Source organism: Mobula birostris, chromosome 14, assembly GCF_030028105.1.
Source record: "Mobula birostris isolate sMobBir1 chromosome 14, sMobBir1.hap1, whole genome shotgun sequence".
Taxonomy (NCBI): Eukaryota; Metazoa; Chordata; class Chondrichthyes; order Myliobatiformes; family Myliobatidae; genus Mobula; species Mobula birostris.
The window spans coordinates 2494308-2508120 of NC_092383.1; the positions used below are offsets into that span (position 1 = coordinate 2494308).

Sequence of the window (13813 nt, forward strand, 5' to 3'; positions counted from 1 at the left end):
TAGAGTGGGGGTTTTGAAGTATATGAGAGGCACTGTTGGAGTGGGCAGTGTTACAGGGGATCTTGAGACTTTAGCTCTTTGAGGCTCCAGCGAGGAGAGGCCTGAGTGAGAGAAAGCAAAAAGCTGTAGGTAGCTTTCCCCTGCCCAACCAGTTTATTTATTGTTTTTTTCCTTCTTTATATTTTCCCAGTTAGAACAGTAGGGATGCCAGGCAGGATAGTGAAATGCTCCTCTTGCGGGATGTGGGAAGACAGGGAGACCTTCAGTGTCCCTGATGACTACAGCTGTGAGAAGTGCATCCAGCTGCAACTTCTAACAATCTGCCTTAAGGAGTCAGAGCTGGAACCGGATGAACTCCAGATCATGCAGGAGGCTGAGGGAATGATAGATAGGACATATGGAGAGGTAGTTACACCCAAGGTGCAGGACACAGGAGACTGGGTGACAGTCAGGAAGGGGAAAGGGGTTAAGGAGCCAGTGCAGAGTACACCTACCAACTCCCTCCACTGTATACAGGTAGTGTATATCACTTGGGATACTGTTGGTGGGGGTGAGTTTGCTGAGGAAAGTCACAGTGGTACAGTCTCTGGCACTGAGTCTGGCTCCGTGACTCAGATGGGAATGGAGGAGTAGTAGTAGTAGTAGTAGTCATACTTTATTGATCCCGGGGGAAATTGGTTTTCGTTACAGTTGCACCATAAATAATTAAATAGTAATAAAACTATAAATAGTTAAATAGTAATATGTAAATTTTGCCAGGAAATAAGTCTAGGACCAGGCTATTGTCTCAGGGTGTCTGACCCTCCAAGGGAGGAGTTGTAAAGTTTGATGGCCACAGGCAGTAATGACTTCCTATGACGCTCAGTGTTGCATCTCGGTGGAATGAGTCTCTGGCTGAATGTACTCCTGTGCCCACCCAGTACACTATGTAGTGGATAGGAGACATTGTCCAAGATGGCATGCAACTTAGACAGCATCCTCTTTTGAGACACCACCGTCAGAGAGTCCAGTTCCATCCCCACAACATCACTGGCCTTTCAAATGAGTTTGTTGATTCTGTTGGTGTCTGCTACCCTCAGCCTGCTGCCCCAGCACACAACAGCAAACATGATAGCACTGGCCACCACAGACTCGTAGAACATCCTCAGCATCGTCCAGCAGATGTTAAAGGACCTCAGTCTCCACAAGAAATAGAAACGGCTCTGACTCTTCTTGTAGACAGCCTCAGTGTTCTTTGACCAGTCCAGTTTATTGTCAATTCATATCCCCAGGTATCTGTAATCCTCCACCATGTCCACACTGACCCCCTGGATGGAAACAGGGGTCACCGGTACCTTAGCTCTCCTCAGGTCTACAAGAAGGGTCAGAGCCGTCTCTATTTCCTGAGGAGACTCCTCCCTTGGAGGGTCAGACACCCTGAGCCGATAAGCTGGTCCTGAACTTATTTCATAATTTACTGGCATAATTTACATATTACTATTTAACTATTTATTACTATTTTCTATTACTATTCTATTACTATTTATTATTTCTATGACTATTACTATTTACTAATAGTAATATTACTATTTCTATTACTATTTATTATTTATGGTGCAACTGTAACAAAAACCAATTTTCCCCGGGATCAATGAAGTATGACTATGACTACCACCAGCTCCTTAGTCTTTTTCACATTAAGCTGCAGATAATTCTGCTCACACCATGTGAGTCCAGGTGCAGGACAATGGGAGTGGGCAGTTTAAATGGTTTAGTGGTGGACTATATGGGCCGAAGTGCCGTAGTTTTCTAACACTGTCAATCTAAACTCTTGGGGGAATCCCCAGCCTTTCAATTGCGTGGTTGAGGGCTTTGGGAATCACTTTGCCCCGCAGAGCGGGGTTGTATTTCCGGGTGACGCGGGCGAGTGCTTCCGGGGGGGAGGGCGGAAAATGGGCGGCAGGAGATGGGGGTAGCGGTCGTCCGGAAAGCGCGGTTCGTGCAGCCCTCGGCCGGGAGGCGCGTTGGAGACGAGAGCAGCGAGCCGACCCGCCGGCCCATGCCTCCCTTCCGGCTGCACGATGATTAAGACGGAGAAGGTGCTGCACCTGAGGAGCTGCAAGGGGAAGTCGGTGCGTGTGGTGCGGGAGCACTACCTGCGGGAGTCGGTGCCGTGCCACAGCTGCCTGTGCCAGGCCCGGTGCCACAACGGTAAAGATGGGCAAAGGGGAGGCACCGTGCTGCAAATGCGAAATGAAAACACTCATCTCGCAGCCGAACGGCAGTAGCCGCCGAGAGATGATAAGCCGCAGGAGAGAGAAGCGGTTATTTCATCCGAATCCTTAACCTTTCCTCGCGTTTACCACTTTACCCTCAAAAGTTTTACAGCTCCGAAAGTTCTTTTCTCTCTCGTCTAGTTACCGTTGCCAGAACCAATTTGCATTATCTCGCAAAGCGCGGTACAAAGAGGTCAGTTAATTTGTTTTGGTGATGGTGTTTGAGGAATGAATATTATCCTCTGGAGCTCTCTGATCTTTAATTACAACCGTGGAATTTTTTTTATATGTCTAAGATGTCGGGACCACAATCTGGCACCTCAGCACTCCCACGGCCCTCCACTGGAGTGCGATCATAAACATTCAAATCACACGGATTTGTGTAATAACCTTGCGACTTCAGAGGGTTGGCTGGTACAAAATTACATAAGGATCGTTAATTAAAATAATGATCACGTTTAAGGAATCTTGTAATAGGGAAACGATTTGCATTTTACAACATATCCCAAAAAGCTGTACAATTGATGAATTATTTTTGAATTGTTGTCAACCTCGATATGCCAGTCAACCTGCCAGCCATTTTCCACACAAAAATCTCAATAGCCCTTAAACAAATAGTTTGACAAACTACCTTTATTGGTTGAGAAATAGATGAATTTTGCACAGGTATCTTTGCATTTCAAATAGTACAGAGTGGTCTTCCACATTAATCAGACCTAGCAAAAATCAGTTTAATGCCCATCTAAAAATCAAAACGTTTCTCTAAAACTAATATCCTGTTAGTGTAGTTATCATTTTTGTAATATGCCATTGCTTAGTTCTATATTAACTTAATATTTCAGAAGGGAAATTGCTCTCAGAAAGTGCAACACATTATGTGATACCTGACTGGAAAGTGGTGCAAGATTATCTGGAGATACTTGAGTTTCCTGAATTAAGAGGCATTATCTTCATGCAGACAGCTTGTCAGGCTGTCCAGCACCAGAAGGGACGCAGGTTAGTGCTGGTTATTTCTCTGTAGATGGTCGTTTGATGGTTCTAAAGATTGCATAAAATGCAGTATAGTTACTAAGTAGAAAACTCCCCAGAACTCATTTAACTGATTGCTTCTTCGCAACTATCATAACAAAACAATACAGACAGTTTTAGTTTAAGTTCTTAATTCATTTGCATTCATTTGTTAGTATTTGTACAGAATTCATAGCAAACTTAACGAGCTGGTAGTGGGAGGAAAGTGGACGGATTAAGAAGGCTAGTAAAAGTTTTGGTCAAATAAATTGGTTTATTTTTAAAAGTTTAATGATTGGAGCCATTCGAGGATATACAGAGAAGATGGCATTGTGAGAGCAAGTGTCAAAGGTGACATGAAAGGAGTGAAAAGAGGACATGAGTCGAAGAAAAAAGAATTCTTATTCAACAAATAATCATGTGGGTTTCCTGTGAATGCTCTGGTTTCCTCCTATAGTCCAAAGTCAAACCGATTAGTATGTTAATTGGTCTGTGATTAGACTAGGGTTAAATAGGTGGGTTGCTGGGTGGTGTGGCTTGTTGGGCCAGAAGGGTCTGTTCCATGTTGTATCTCTAAATAAAGAAATTACAAGGAATAGAAGAAAAGCAAGGAAATAGTTGGTTATTTGAGCAAAAAAATTACAAGTTATAATATATAATCTTTAGAACGGGACAGCTAATGTTGCTGGTACCTCGCAGCTTCGAACACCCAGGTTTATTCCTGACCTCTGGTGCTGACTATGTAGAGTTTGCACATTTTCCTTGTAGCTACAGGTTTCCTCAGGGTGCTGGGGTTTTCTCCCACATCCTAAAAATCTGCAGGCTGGTAGGTTAATTGGTCACTGTAGATTGCCACTAGTGTAAATGGGTGACACAATCTGGGGATAATTTATGAAGGATGAAGGGTCTTATTCGCCATATACATTTACATGTACAGTGGATTCTGGTTAACTCAGACATATCAGGACCAATACATTTTGGCCCAACTAGGCAGCTGCCCCAAATAGCTGCAGTTTCATGAAAATAGTTAAAAACATACAAAAAAGACAAGCTACCATTTAACTGAGTAACAAATTATGTATTTAAGTGGAAATGCAGAACAAATTAGAACACTAACACTACTACAGTACCATAAAACTGTAGTCCGTAATAGTTATTGATGGAGGAATTATTCCAGTGTATGTTGCTATGTTCTTTTGATTGACTGTAATGGAACAAAATCAGCTCAGACACCTCATGCAGGTGATGGACTTCCTTCATACAGTGTGGTCAATGATTGCATCCTCCAGATCTTCATTTGCATTGTAACATTCAAAATGATTGTCAATACCTTCAAATTCTTCATAGTTCCTAACTTGTTTCATTTTCACTGTCAGCCATTTCTGGCAACTCCAAGCTTGAATGCTTGAAACCGCAGTGAGCAAAACAGTTTGGAGTTTGCTTATTTCTTGTCAACTATCAGTGTCAAAAATCACTGTTTTTTGGACACAAGCACACATAAGTGACACTACTTAAAAACTGTTCGTTGTAAGCATTGTGTATCATGTAATGGCCTCGCAAGTGCACAGAAACGAGAAACTTCAGCAACAGTCTCCTATCCCAATTAAGTGGCATAGTTACCCAAATAAACTAAGGGAATCCGGATTTTCTTCTTGATTAGTTTTTGGTCTTTAAGAGTTGTCCCAAATAAGCAGTTGCCACGATTAGCTGATGACCCAATTAATTGGAATCCCCTGTATTGGGAATTTATTGTGTGTTGGTGTGACATGTGACAAAAAACAACAACATTAAACAATTATCAGAATAAAGAATTATTTAAAAACAAACTTAGAGGTTAGAGTACTTTAACTTCTAAGTGGGTTACTGGGAAAATACAGTGACTGGGATTAGGATTGCTCTACAACATGGCCATGACAGGTCAAATGGCTTCATTTTATATCATGTGGAAATAAATTTGATATGTCTTATGAGAGAGGGGACAATAGGTGTTAATGCACATAAATAAGGGATGGTGTAACTTAGTGTAGTTAAGGATTAACATAGAATGGTATAACACAGTACTGGCCCTTCAGCCCACAATGGTGTGCTGACTCTTTAACCTACTTATTTATTTAGAGATAAAGTGAGGAACAGGCCCTTCCGACCTAACAAACTACACCACCAGCAACCCCGCTACTTAATCCTACACCAATCACAGGACCCTCTTGTAGTGTTTGGAGGCTTGTGTGCCTCAGTGACCCAGAGAACTATGGTGGCTGGAGTCAGGGCTTTATGTTTTGGCTCTTGGTAGGGTCATCAGTGCCAAACAAATCAAAGGGTAGGGGCCAGACTAAGAGTGGGCCACTGGTCCTCCAGGTTTGGGGTAAGCTCAGGGCTAACAACACTGACAAGTAAAACAAAACAGTTACAGAAACGACAATGAAGAATCATTCTATATCTTTCTGTGACCGTATGGACAGACAGAGCTGGAGGATCTTAATTGCTGCCCTAAACAGCAGCGATGTATGGGCAGTAGGTAAGTAAGTAATCACAGGACAATTTACCCACTAATAAACAAGCTGCAAAACCCAGGCCTCTGTACCTCCCTCTGCAGCTGGATCCTTGACTTCCTCACCAGGAAACCACATCTCCTCCTTGGTTGACAGGCAACATTGGCACACCTCAAAGATGCATGCTTAGTCCACTTCTCTGTTCTGCTCTACTCTACACCTGTGTGGCTGGCCACAGCTCAAACACCAACTATAAATTTGCCGACAACACAACTATTGTTGGCCGAATTTTAGATGGTGACAAGGGGCCGTACAGAAGCGAGATCGATCAACTGGTTGAGTGGTGTAGTAGCAGCAACCTTGCACTCAATGTCAATAAGACCAAGGAATTGATTGTAGACGTCAGAAAGGTTAAGATGAAGCAACATACCAGTCCTCATCGAGGGATCAGAAGTGGAAAGGGTGGGCAGTTTGAAGTTCCTGGGAGTGTCAACATCTCTGAAGATCTATCCTGGACCCAACATATTGATACTATTACAAAGAAGACGTGACAGCATTAGGAGTTTGGGGGGATTTGGTATGTCACAAAGACACGTGCAAATTTTTGCAGATGTGCCATGAAAAGCATTCTTGCTGCATCGCTGTCTGGTATGGAGGGGCCACTGCACAGGATCAGAAAAAGCTGCAGAAATTTTTAAACTCAGCCAGCTCCATCTTGGGCAGTAGCCTCTCCAGAATCCAGGACACCTTCAAAAGACGAAGCCTCGAAAACCCTCATTAAGGGCACCCATATCCCTGGAGCAAGCAGTCTTCTCATTGCTACCATCAAGGAGGAAGTACAGGAGACTGAAAGCACACACTCATCATTTCAGGAACAGCTTCTTCCCCTCTGCCATCTGATTTCTGAATGGACAATCAACCCATGAACACTACATCAGTATTTTATCCCCTCTCTTTTTACACTACTAATTAATCACAAACGAGAGAATTTGCAGATGCTGGAAATTCAAGCAGCAGACACAAAATGTTGGAGGAACTCAGCAGGCCAGGCTGCATCTAGGAAAGAAGTACAGACGATGTTTCAGGTCGAGATCCTTCCACAGGACTCAATTTAATTTTCTTTTTTTTTGTATATTGTAATTTGTACTTTTTAATATTTATTGCACTGCTACTGCACAAAACAAATTTCACGACATAGGCCAATGATATTAAACCTGATTCTGATAACTTGTATGTCTTTGGACTGTGGGAGGAGACTTTAGATCAATCTAATCCTTCCCTCCTACATATCCCTGCGTTTTCTTTCATGGAGCTTTTGAAGGTTTATGTGAGGAGAGGTTCTGGAGAGGGCAGAATGCAAAGTGCCAAAATATTCAATCATAGTCATACTTTATTGATCCCGGGGGAAATTGGTTTTCGTTACAGTTGCACCATAAATAATAAATAGTAATAAAACCATAAATAGTTAAATAGTAATATGTAAATTATGCCAGGAAGTAAGTCCAGGACCAGCCTATTGGCTCAGGGTGTCTGACCCTCCAAGGGAGGAGTTGTAAAGTTTGATGGCCACAGGCAGGAATGACTTCCTATCTTACAATCAGGAAAGCAAGGATATGAATTTTGCATGGGTACAGTGAGGATGGGATGGAATAAGAGTTATATAGCTGAAAGTAGGTAAGGGAATGGGGTTAAATACCATACTAAGTCATGTATATCTTTTAACTATATAGTCAGGAGTGGGTTGATGCTCTAACAGGCATGTTTGTGTATGAAATGGAAATTGGACACGATGACTTTTTTAGGTACCTTCAAGTACGAAACTATGTTGACCAGAGTTGTAGATATACAGACCTATCAACAGTAGAATTAGAATTTTTCAAGGTTCTGAATTCGGCTTGCAGTTCAATACCTAGTAAATCAGTTTCTCGATTATATAATGTACTCTCCCATGCTAAAAATGTAAATACACTGTATATTAAAGAGAAGTGGGAGAAAGAAGCGGGGTTGGTACTTTCAGAGGAGGCTTGGGGGAAAATCTGCAGCTTTCAATGGTCCTCGACTAATTCTTTGACTTGGAGAGAACGTTGTTGGAAAAACATTATAAGGTAATTCAAGACCCCATATCAGGAAAAATATAAAGATACAAGCATGACATGTTGGAGAAGGTGCGGCTCCAAGGAGGCAAATCATTTTCATATTTTCTGGGATTGCCCTAAATTAAGTCTATATTGGGAAAGTATTCATAGAACATTAGTTAAGGTACTTAGGTCCCAGATACTTCTGAACTTTGAGACGCTCTATTTGGGGCATGTGTTGTTTCTTGAACAGAAGGAAGATATAAAGTTGCTGCAGGCTCTCTTAGCAGCAAGTAGGAAATCAATCACTAGAAAGTGGCTAAATCCAATACCACCTACGTTAGAAGATTGGCACGAAATTATCTTGGAAATATTTAAAATGGAAAAGTTGACTTACTCCCTGAGAATTCAAAAAGAAAACTTTTATCAAATCTGGAATAAATGGATTGAATATATAACCCCAATGCGAGCAGACTTTAGATGACTCTCCTAATGATTTATACTGCTCTTCTCATCAACACAGTAATATTGCTAACGTAAGCACCCCTAGTCTAAATGTCTTTTTTTTTGTTTTCTTTTGGAAAATAGAGAATTAACACAAATAAAGGGAAAGATTTGGGAAAGGGATAAAAAATGAAAAAATTAAGTAAATAAGTACATAGGGATTGGATAATTATGTCTGCGGGCAGGAGCAAGCATGAACAAATTAGGATATAAACACCTACAATGGTTGTTACATAGGCTTACATACAACATTTTGGACCAGTGGAAATGGTCCAGAAGAGTTATATGGAAACTATTATTACCATTTTTCTTAACAACTAATACCATTACTTAGCCTAATAGATTAGAATTACCACTGTACATAATTATCTATTTAAGTGTCTAATTTTCTTTTATATCATCTCAATGTGTACTTAATGTATAAATAATTATAGTTTTATACATATAAAAAAATGGAAAAGGTTATATGTGTGAAAAAAGTACATGATATTTGTGAATTCCTTATCCAAATAAAAATAAAATTATAAAAAAAAAAGAAATGGAAACTGGAGAAGCCCCTGGGCCACTGCACCATTCAGTGCAATTACACCACAAGTCTGTGTTTCATTCATGCTTAGTAACTTTTCACCCAGTTTCACCCCTTATCAAGAATCTACCTCCATCTTAAGAACACTGTAGGCTCTTCTTCCACTTCTCTCTAATGAAGAAATTCATGCGCCTCAAAAAAGATATTTTGTGTTGCCTGTCTTAAATACACAACTCCTCAGGGCCTCCATTGAGAGAAAGTGTCCTTTATCCAAACTCCGTAGGATCTTGTATGTTCCCATTGTCTCCTCTTTCTATCCTCAAATACGAGAGATAAAAGCTGAACCAGTTCAACCATTTAAAACTACCTAATCCAGATGTCAATTTGCTAATCTTCTCTAAGCTGCTAATGTATTAATAAACTTAAATAAAGAGACCAAAATTGTACGTTGTACTCCAGATTTTGTGCCTCTGTTACATTGTATAAATGAAGGGTAATCTCTCTTCTGTTTAGTTCCCCTTCAATAAATGATGATAATACTCTGTTAGCTTTCCTAATTACTTGCAGTATCATGCATCGGGACACCCAGATCCCTCTGCACCAATGAGGCAATTTTAAAAAAAATCCAATTTCCCTTTTGCTAACATACCCTGTTTGCCCATTCACTCATCTATATTCCTTTGTGCTTCTTCTTCTCCTCTCCCCAAGTACTTTCCCAATTAGTCTTGTCTGTAAATTTACCAATTAGACCTCAGCATCTTCGTCGAAGTCATTAATACAAATGGTGAAACGTTCGGCTGTTACTGATTTCTGTAGCACACCACTCACCTTGCCTAATACATTAGCCATTCATTCTTCTGTTCACACAAATACACCATGTGCTTTAATTTTCTGTGTTAACATTTGATAGCACCTTTCAATGACTTGGAAATCTAAATACAGTAAATCCCTTCAGAGAACTCTGATATACAGGTCAGAAGTGAATCACCTTGCCCAGTCATGTTGGCTTTGCCTGATCACCTTGATATTTTTTTCTAAATACTCTCCTGTAACATATTTAACAACAGTTTATAATGTTTTTTTTCTATGAAAGATGTTATCTAGCAGGCCTGTAGTTTCCTTCCTAATGTAAGATATTTTGGAAAATTAAAACCAACATATCATCTTTCCTACTTGCTATTTCATTTAAGAATCTGGGAGAAAGTTAATCAAGACCTGAAGTTTTGTTAGAATGCGGCTCCCCAGTATTAAGACCCTGATGATCATAATTTTTCTGAGCTGCCTACCTTTTAACTCCTGATTGATAGAGAATACACCCCAGATATAGCTCAAGAGCAGGCCAATCAAAATACCAATTTCATTGTTTCTGGAATCTCATTGTTTTCTATTATTAATTCCCCATCTTCACTTTATACTAACTTTATCTGCTTTTCTTCTTTCTTAATTATCTATAGAAGCTCCCAGTAATTACTTTTATGTTTCTGGCTAGCTTATCTCATGGGTTAATTTTCCTTTTAATCTTTTCGTTATTCTCTGCTGTTTCTTTCTCGCTAAATTCAATACTATCTTTAAATTTTCCGTCAACCACAGGTCCTCTCCTTGGAAGTATTCCTTTCTCGTTGAGATGTATGTATTCTGAAAGATCTTTTGTGACTGTGTCTTGATTGACTAATCCCTTGAACTGCTCTTCTAGTTTACTTAACGAACTCTGATATCGTGCTCTCAAACCTGCCCTTATTTAAGTTTAAAATGCTAGTCATGGGCTCATTCACTTCTCCTTCAGAGGGAATGTAAAATGCAATCATATCATGAGATCTTTAATTAATCCTCTCTCGTTGCCAATGTCACATCTAATATAGACTGCTCTCTAGTTGGCTCCAGAACTATTCTAAGAAGCAATCCCAAAATTATTTCATGTGCTTTGCATCCAGGCTACATCTCGCCATCTCACTTTTCTGATCTATGCATAGATAAAAATCCCTCATGATTATAGCCATATATTTACTGTATCTGATTAGTTTCTAATATCTCTTCTTTAACACTCTGTCCTATCATTTGGCCATTTTAGAGAGTCAAAAGGACTTCTCACCTCTATTATTACTTGTCTTCACCCAAGCCACTGCTGCTTCTTGGTTTCCTGAGCTTAAGTCTTTTCCTGTAAGATCATCATTAATTAATAGAGCCATTGTCCACTCCTCCTAGCTTCCCACCCCTTAAATCTCAAGTACCCTTTGACAAGTCAGTGCAGTCTTTATCATCCTGTACTTGTGTCTCTAATAGTGTTCAGCTCATATTTATTCTTCTTCTCTCAATGTATCAATTTTCAGTATCGGGTTTATTATCGTCTTATATTGCATGAAATAAAATTATGAGAAAATACAATATAAATAGTGCATCAATTGTGTACAACTTAAACATTTGTTTATTTCTGGACTTGTGATATAAATGTGTTCTGTGATTTCTGAATTGCATTTTCTACTACCACATTACTGCATGGTTTGGCATTATTCACAGATCTTAATTCTAATAATAGTAGTTCCAGTACCAAGCCTTAAGATGTTCTGTATTTTTCCACCACTAACTGATATAACTCCCAACACATAATGTTAACTATTTCAATCAGTTTTTGTCCACTTTCATAACTTGTGCTGAATTCCTAGAGATTTCAGTTTGTTTGTAGAACCTTTTCAAGAGTATTTTAGAAATGTGATGTTTCTCCTCTGAATCTACAGTGGTTGTATGAAGGATGTAAAATAATGGTCACCTCAGTTGAAAACATTACCTATTCCAGAACCCTCTTTTTGATAGAGAGATGACATTTCTTCCACTTTGTAAGACATTTTAAAATATTACCATATTCTGCAATACTGTCTTCTGCCAGTATCTTCCAAGCTTATCTTGTGCAATATTTCTAAAATTAATGTGATGCTGAAGCATAATGGTGCCATAAATGAATAGAAAAATTTCAGGCACATTTTTCAGATACCCTATCAGAAGGATTACAGTTTTATCATGCACTGGACTGGCACAGTGAATTATTTTATTAATATAGAGTATTAGTAGTCAGTTCAAGTCATAGATGACTTGCAATTCTTTTTGCTGATAGCCATCATAAATTCTGTCATTAATTATTGTCACTAACTTATTTCTCCTCCCTAATGACTTGCTCAAGTTTGAGTAAAGTTGTACAAAATCTTGTTCCAAGTTTCAAATCCTTGGTATCGTTTCTAACAAAGTTTCTGCATTAGTGCTTACCTCTGACCCTGTCTCTGGGCTCTTACTACTGAAAATCATTGCCTATGTTTTTTTTACTTCTATGATCAATCATTTTAGTTCTTTCTTCACCAGTCTTTTTTGCTCTATAAAACCCAATGTCCTCCCCCCAAAAAAAAAGTTGTCTTCATTCATTTCAATTCCCATCACTTGCAGCTCAGTTGACCTGTATATCTCTGCCTTCCAGCACATTCAATTTAAAATTGTGCTTTTGGCTTTCAAAATCTGGCCTTCTAATTGTCTGTAGCTGCATTCCATTGGTGGCCATGAACTGCTTTGATCTTCCTCCCTAAGTCCCTCTTTTTCACTACACTTGAAATTTAAAAAAAAATCTTTTAAAACATAAGAGATTCTGCAGATGCTGAAAATCCAGAGCAACACACACAAAGTGCTGACTGAACTCTCAGATCAGGCAGTATCTATGGAGAGGAATGAAGAGTTGATACTTTGGGCTGAGATCTTTATCAGGACTGGGAAGGGGGCAGAAGCCAGAATATGAGGATTGTGTGGGGGCGGGGTGGATACAAACTGGCAGGTGATAGGTGAAACCAGATGAGGTAGGTGGATGGGGGAGAGGGGTGATGAAGTAAGAAGCTGGGAGGAAGAAGTAATGGGCTGAAGAAGAATAGTGGACTGTGAAGAAAGAGAAAGTGGAGGGGCACTGGAGGGAGGTGAGGAGAAGGGGTGAGAGGAGAACCAGAATGGAGAACGGAAAAAGAGAGGAGGGAGGGAGGAGAGTTGGAGAAATTAATCTGAGCTGATTTAAATTCTTCCTATTAGCAAAATTAAACCCCTCAGCAAGGAGATCGGTTCTGGTTTCTGAGGTGCAATCTGTTTGATTTTATACAGGTGCCACCTGCCGCAAAAAATTGTTCTAATGCCTAAGAAGTGTATAAGCTCCCTCCAGCCACGCATTCATCTGCTCTGGTCTCATTTCTACGTAGTAACACATGGCACTGGGAGTAATTCCGACCTTGCCTTCCTTTAGAGGTCCTACCTTTGAAACTCTGTCTGTATGACCTTGTTTCTCTTATCCATCTGGGTAAACGGCTCGAATAGACTTGAAAACAGATGATAGAGAAAATGTAAGATAATTGATTTATTTATACAGAATCAACAAAATGTATTTGGCTTTGGAGGGCTTTTAATTAAATGAAAGTAGTTTTCCTTTTTCAAGAAGGTGTAAATAGTTAAATATACAATTAGTTAAATTAACTTGCTAATGACATTTTAAAAAGTTTTCCCTTAAGGATTGAGCGTCTGTTAAAAGCCTGGGGCTATTTTAATCAAAGCTGTTCAGTTTAGCAGATTGCTCTTCATTTTGTCCCTGTTACTCTTTTGATTCCCACTGTGCATTATATGGACATCCATGCCTGGGACAATTTTCTATCTTTGCTGTTTTGACTGGAATATTTAAGGACTTTAAGAGACTCTTCTCACTCATTTTTTTTTGTTATTATTTTAAAGTTTGAGCTTGACCCAAATAAGCCATTATATAAAAAGCAAAACGTTATGATTAAAGAAACAAAAACATTTTTCATTTGCATATTGTTTTAAATTTATTTTGTTTCCTGATGTCAAAGGTGGAGGCAATTCAGTGTAGAGCCTTTGCCACTTCCAAAATACACTCTTTCTCCCTGTAAATTCTCATAGGAGCAGAATTAGGCCACTCAGCCCATCAAT

At 39.6% G+C, this 13813-nt stretch overlaps 1 protein-coding gene across 3 annotated transcripts in view; it reads left to right on the forward strand.

Annotated features, from left to right (window-relative positions):
• The first annotated feature begins 1925 nt into the window (after positions 1-1925).
• Positions 1926-13813, forward strand: part of dis3l (DIS3 like exosome 3'-5' exoribonuclease) — a 73219-nt gene continuing 61331 nt past the window's right edge. The window contains exons 1-2 of one of the 3 annotated variants that reach the window (XM_072277961.1): positions 1926-2190; positions 3098-3251. In XM_072277961.1, coding sequence (XP_072134062.1) covers positions 2061-2190; positions 3098-3251 — 284 coding nt within the window. In that variant the 5' untranslated portion in view covers positions 1926-2060. The remainder of the gene's footprint in view (positions 2191-3097; positions 3252-13813) is intronic. The other 2 variants (XM_072277964.1, XM_072277962.1) reach the window with 2 other exon arrangements.